Source organism: Magallana gigas, chromosome 5 (genome assembly GCF_963853765.1).
Source record: "Magallana gigas chromosome 5, xbMagGiga1.1, whole genome shotgun sequence".
In the NCBI taxonomy this organism is placed as follows: domain Eukaryota; kingdom Metazoa; phylum Mollusca; class Bivalvia; order Ostreida; family Ostreidae; genus Magallana; species Magallana gigas.
In genome coordinates, this window is record NC_088857.1 from 54,485,832 (window position 1) to 54,492,359 (window position 6,528).

At 34.7% G+C, this 6,528-nt stretch overlaps 1 protein-coding gene across 1 annotated transcript; it reads right to left on the bottom strand.

The window, feature by feature from the left end:
* Positions 1 to 493: 493 nt before the first annotated feature.
* Positions 494 to 5,824, bottom strand: LOC105325900 (sorting nexin-4). The gene is made up of 13 exons (XM_011425678.4): positions 5,671 to 5,824; positions 4,337 to 4,443; positions 3,924 to 4,062; positions 3,662 to 3,739; positions 3,436 to 3,507; positions 3,279 to 3,326; positions 2,748 to 2,876; positions 2,518 to 2,645; positions 2,053 to 2,142; positions 1,801 to 1,891; positions 1,474 to 1,631; positions 997 to 1,111; positions 494 to 612 (listed from the first exon to the last, which is right to left on the bottom strand). The coding sequence occupies exons 1-13, from the start codon at positions 5,764 to 5,766 to the stop codon at positions 565 to 567; spliced, it is 1,299 nt and encodes a 432-aa protein (XP_011423980.3). The 5' UTR covers positions 5,767 to 5,824; the 3' UTR covers positions 494 to 564.
* Between the last annotated feature and the right edge of the window lie 704 nt (positions 5,825 to 6,528).

Below are 6,528 nucleotides of genomic sequence, written 5' to 3' on the forward strand. Positions count from 1 at the left end.
TATTTAACATGAAAGTATAACAATAACATATGTTTCACAGTTTGTGGGAATGGCTATTGTCACGAATAGATCTACTTACAAAAAGCAACACCAGACAATACTTACGCAAGCCTAAATTAATTACTGAGAATACTGTACTCTTCAATATAGCATTCAGTATAAAATGGCTTGTATGAATATGCATTTAATATTCTAACAACTGCCACAGTTTCTAGAAAATATGGGGAACTAAAAAGATAGAGCCTCAGAGATTTGTTTCAAAGAGAATTCCACCTGTTGAGTATTTCTATAAATGACTAGGACTTCATTGTTCACAACCACAGCACATTTTACATGCACCGTAAAATAAAATATATGCCAAGATTAAAAATCCTATGATAAAGAATGTTGGAGATAGCTAGGTATTGCACACATTGACCCCCATGGAATGGTGAGGCTACCCCTGTCCTCATATTGCACAAGTCAACATCTCTCCTCTTTTTCCCCTCAATGGAAGTTTGATCATTATATGTAAGGACTAACAATATCACATCACAGACAGATTAACACGGTCGTCTACACCCCTCACATCTTTGTGTAACAGTCCTTCGCACTGGTCCAGATAGCTATTCCCTGAAGGTAAAGACATTTAACAATATTAGTGTATAAACTTAAAAAAAACTCATGAAGAGTTGAGAAATTCATGACCAGACAAACAGAGAGTTAAGAAGACCTGATTTAGAAAAAGTTGGTGTAACTGCTATTCCCTTAAAAGCTGATAATTACTGAGTCATATATGAAATGAAAATCGACTTTAGAACACGTTTTTATCTTTTCAATTAAATTAAAAAATCTCTGATTTAACAATTCAAAAAAGGATAATATATAAAGATTTATTACATAAAATTAAGAATAATATTAAGGACCATGAGTTTGAAGGATTGCTGAAAAAAGATACTGAATTAAGAGCATAATTTTAAAATTAAGTTGTTTTGTACATGGAGAGACACAACATACCTTTTTGCATTGTTTTATTTGCATCACAGCATAATTGGTAAATATTTCCTTCAAATCTTTGACTTTCTGTCTTTTGAATCTGTCAATGTCCCTCAAAGAAGCATCGATAAATTTTCTGTGGAGGCAACAGTACAATGAAAGTCAGGTAATATGGGCATAAACGTTGGCATTATAACTCAATGCCAATCTTTGAAATAAGATATTACTGGCTTTGAGACAACTGATAGATCTGTGAGATTTAACAGGAAAATGGGCATATGCATGAGATATTGAAGGATCTGAGCCAATGGCTATGTTTAGGAGATAATTCAGGATTCGAGACATCTGGCATATTTGAGATATTCTGGATTTAAGACAACTGGTTATTTATGAGATACATGTATTACATGATCTTATGGAATGGAATCCTAATGAGATATTAAGGACCTGAGACAACTGATAGATTTCTGAGATATCACAGGATCTGAGATAACTCACTGTAGGTCCTGGGAGGTGGTTTGGACCTCCTCCTCTGTCTGTTTGATCTGTTCTTCAAGCTGTTTGATTTTTTGGTCGCGTTGTTCTGGCGTGTCACTGCCAAATAACTTGGTCTTCATCCCACTTAACGAGAAAGCGCCTCCGGTTTTTCCTTGCTCCTGTTCAAAACAAAGAAGACGGACATGCACCCAATAGTTAAAAATGTTATGATAAGAAACTTTATAAAAGAACCGCTTCCTCATGTCAAATAAATACATTTTCATGTTTTCTGTTGTAATGGACTCTACTTTTAAGCCAGAATGTGTTCTATTTTCAGTGCAAACTGACCATCATGTCTTTCTGGCTTTTTTTGTACGCGAGGTTGTCTTCCGCACGTTCCACATCATACTGCAGACACTCGTACTTTCTACACACAGACCTACAAATACACACCAGTGTACATGTACATAATCTATAACCAAATATTTAGCTGATTTCAGGATTTCTCTCCTAGAGGTATCTCCATTCCCTAATTTTGGTTAACAGTGTTTGAAACAGTACCCTAACACCCAATAGTTAAAAGCAGCATTAAGCTCTAACCTGAGTGAGTCGGCAAAGGCGAGATATTCCTTGAGCTGGTCTGCGTATTGTTCCTCTTCGTCAAGAATTCCATCCACACTCTGCGAGAAACTACAGCAAAAAAGTGTGTACATACAGAGACCATGTCAGCTCATGTTATAAGAGTACAGTCAAACTTCGTTATCTCGAACTAGATGGGACTGTTTAAAAACTTCGAGATGTCCAAATACTTGAGATATTGAGGGTAAAATACTTTAAAATTTAGTCATCGGGACATGCAAATCATTTCAACACATCCATTGTATTCAAGAAATCAGGGTTCAAAATATTGAAATTCAACAGTATATTGAACTTGCATCAATATACCGATACTTGTCTCACATTTTATACACAATTCTAATTAATTGTGCATTAATCATATCTTATGATGTAACGTTACAGAATCCCGATTCTTCATCATATTGACACAGTTTACAATCCACTTACACATTCATGTAGTGAGATGCACTCTGTAGAGGTTCAGCCATGTCTTTCTCTATTCCACTCCATTCGTTATACACCCGGCCATAATTAGCATGAATTTTATGAATTCCGTAAAGTTTATCAGCCATTCTCTGGAACAGCAAACAAATCATATTTATTTCTTCGGGGCTATTCATAAATACATATCAGACTGAACAATTTCAAATTTACAAAGAATTCCACATAAGACTTACAGCTCGGATTTTCAGAAGATTGGCGATGTTGCTCTCTAGCTCGTTACAGTAATTCTTTAACTCGTCATACTGTCTGTCTGGACTCCTTAGTCTGAAGGAAGCACTCAGAGCCTTCAGTCTGGAGTCGGCCTGTCAATTGATATTTCAGGTTGATAGAGTTACAATCACACACAGCTTAATGTTTCTCCATCTCCCTCCCATTCTCTTTTCCCCATCCCTTTCTCTTTCTCCCTTTCACTCTCTCCTCTCACAGCACCAGATGAGCAAAGTCCTACCCTCAGAAGCTCAATCCTACCCAAGGAGACATATCGGTAATCATATTCCAGGGATAATACATTAACCCTGGAGACATCATCCTCTTCTAAAGGACACATTCTTAGCAATAAGAGAAACAATCTTACCCGAGAGTATATTTAAGGCACACAAAGACATAATCCAACCCCAGTGTGTCCAATCTTACTAATGTACATGTAGGTCACAATCTAATATCTCTAAGGGAGACAACTCAATTCTAAGATGGCTGCATCTTACCTTACTCTGGAAGTCAGTCAGGTACACAGACTCCTTCCAGCCATCCTCCTACAAAACACAGAGTAAAACTCAGTAAGTTTGCATTTGACAGTTAATCCGTGGCAATATTAGACCTGTTACGCTACATGTATTAGGTATGAATTCCAGCTTCTCTCACCCGCTGCATAAATCCAATGAAGATTTTGTCTTGAGAGAGAACTGGATGTGCAGCAACCCTCAGCATAAAAATCTGTTTAAAAAAATACCATTTTAAATTTACAGTATATAAATGCATGTACATGTATCAGAAAGATTCTAAATGAGATGTTACATAATCAGTATGTTTTTCTCTCTGTTCCACAGAATCAGAGTGTTTTCTTGTTGTTTCATTCATCAGCTTATACCTCTAGTGCTGCCCGTCTTCTCTCGATGAATTCTGTGTCAAATTTGTCGGTGGGACTATTTTGCCAAACATAGGAAGCCTGCAAAAACCATGTATTTTTTTAAACAACTTTTCACTCTTACATGTAGGTAAGTACTTAATTCAAACATGTGAGTAAACCGCTTATTACCAGTAACCATGTCAAACAAGTTTTAATTGGTCTGATTAAATGTCTAGAACCCTGTTATTTGGATAAAAGAGTGTGTACATATGAAAGTACTTACCTTTTTTTCGGGTAGAGGAGGGACAACGATGTAGGGATAGGTGATGGACAGGTAATTCTGTAGCAGCTCAAACTCGCTGTAGCGTCGCCATAAAGACGACGTCCCATCCCCGTTGTACTTAATATTCTTATCTGTGATTCTGTAAACCAAAATAAAATTTAAACCATATATACAGCCAGAAAAAAATGTTAACCATGCATACAGCCAAATAAAAAAGTTAACCATGCATACAGCCAAATAAAAAAGTTAACCATGCATACAGCCAAATAAAAAAGTTAACCATGTACATGTTTATACGGTCAATGTTTGATATTTGTCAAAAAAAAATACACTTCATAAAAAACCATTTTGAATTTCTATCATGGGTAAACATACAATTTTGTACAGTAGACACAACAACACAAAATACTAACCTTGTTTCAACCAGATATACAATAAATGTATCCTGGACCTTCATTGACGTCACAACTCTTTTTTCTGGCTCAGCCACCGAGATCTCCATCCATTGTAGCAGATTTTTCTAAAAAAAATACATTAATAGGGATATGAAGAAACCATGTCACTTGTTAGAACATGAAGTTACAACTTTGGTTAAATAAGCAATTTTACCAAGATGTGAGAAATCTGACATTTTATTAAATTTTCAAAGTTGTGCACATAAAAACTCAGTTTGAGGATTTAAAATCTAATATTCAAGTAATGTAAATCAGCATAGTTATTAGCCAATGGTCTTTGTTTTAATAAGAGACACTATTTAACATTTGTTTTTGGGTTTTTTTTTTAGTTTCACTGTACATTTGCAACATAGTGACATATTTCATGAGGGACGCGTTTAACAAGTCCAGTACAATCTCCAGATTTAGCTATATAGCTTGAATAAGCTAAATAGCTTTATTAAGCTATTCAGAGTAGCTTCATTTAGCTATTTTGTCATACATTTTTCTTAAATTTGTATTTTTATCAGTATGTATAAAATATCGCACTTTAGTCCAGTGATAGTTTTTAACTTTGAACTGTTCTGTGAACAATGCATGTAGAGATTACTCATCAATTTGCGTCTCCTTAAGAGACTTTGCACTAAAAGTTTTGGGGCAACTGATTCATGACCACACAGTTACTTCTTGAATGAAATATAAAAGAGGTCAGTTATGGTAAACAAGATAATTGATTGGTAATAATTTATCACAATGAGAAGAAATCATACTTATCCACGCCTCATTGCACACAAAGTGGTAAACAGTTACCCAAACAATGGAAATATATTTTTTGTTTATAATGCTGCAGTGTTAAAACTATCTTTAATTGTGGTCAAGTTTATAATGGTCAATTGTGCAAATATGAGTAGAAGTTAATTGCGATTTTTTGTCAATTTCTTACAATAAATATTTTTCTTCAAAAAACTGCACATGAATAGCTTTATCAAGCTATTTTGAATAGCTTTATCAAACTAAATAGCTTTTTCAAGCTATATAGCTAAATCAAGAGATTGTACTGGACCTGTTTAACGGGCTCTACATTAGTTAATAAACATGATCATATCTACTTATCAACACAGACGATAAATACATTGTATATGTTCTGTTTTGTGTTTAATATCTACACCATACATCATATACTAGTAGATGTAAGTAAAGCATAGGTCAATATCTCATACATATCATTATGTCAATGCTTTGATATTAATTAAAAGAACATGTCGAAAATTTAATCACGATGAATGAAATTAAATGAAAACGATGATCGGTACCTTTCCTGCCTGTCTGGCATTTTCAAATGGATCTTCTTCTGCAGAGTCGTGTGATAAACCCTCTGGAGAGTATTTTGGTATTGCATCGTCAGCCATTGTGACCGGAAATAATAATTTTAGATAAGTCGTTCAACAAGATGCTTAGAAATGGACACGCCCCCTTTTCGACGCGGGCCGGATCCTTGTGCTTGATATCTTATATGCATAAAATGCACAGTCAATATTTGATATGTAGCTTATTGAGGAAATTAAATCGTATAAATATTCTTTTGCAGAAAACACAAATTGTCATTATTGAGAGTAAAACGGTGATGGCAAACAAGAAGATTACGGTAATCATGTAATAATGCTTGTACTACCACTCATCAATTTTGCTGTTCCTTGGTATTCGCACTTTCGTCTTGGTGCAACAAAAGAACAGTTGGTGGAAAACGAACTCATTTTTTTTTCATAATTCGTAACAGCAGGGACGCTTATACTTAATATATACATTCATTATTTGATGGGAAGCTCATCTACGTTGATACGCATGTAGACACCCTAAAGCGCAACGTTTTCATTTGCAGCATCATTATTTATTGAACGACTAATACTTCCAATTAATACTTCAAGACTAATATAAAAAATAAGACTTATTATGAATAAAAGTTTTAACCAATTAGCACATTATAAACAAAACCAGACTTATACGCTATCCCACTGTAAAAAAAATTAAAAATTTATTGGAATCTTTCCCGAGGACGACCAGGCAACCATGGTTGGTTTTTGTTTTTGTTTAATTGATATATTATCATAACATGTAGTGGTCAACATGTATCCAACTAGGCAGTCCTTTCCACCAAGAAATAAAAACTCACA

What these genes read in the sequence shown, in the direction of transcription:
- LOC105325900 (XM_011425678.4), bottom strand. Translation starts at nt 5,766, where the DNA reads ATGGCTGACGATGCAATACCAAAATACTCTCCAGAGGGTTTATCACAC. An exon ending in GCCTTTGCCGACTCACTCAG is followed by an intron (nt 1,892 to 2,052) that starts GTTAGAGCTTAA and finishes GTGTATTTGTAG; the next exon opens with GTCTGTGTGTAGAAAGTACG. An exon ending in ACCACCTCCCAGGACCTACA is followed by an intron (nt 1,112 to 1,473) that starts GTGAGTTATCTC and finishes TTGCCTCCACAG; the next exon opens with AAAATTTATCGATGCTTCTT.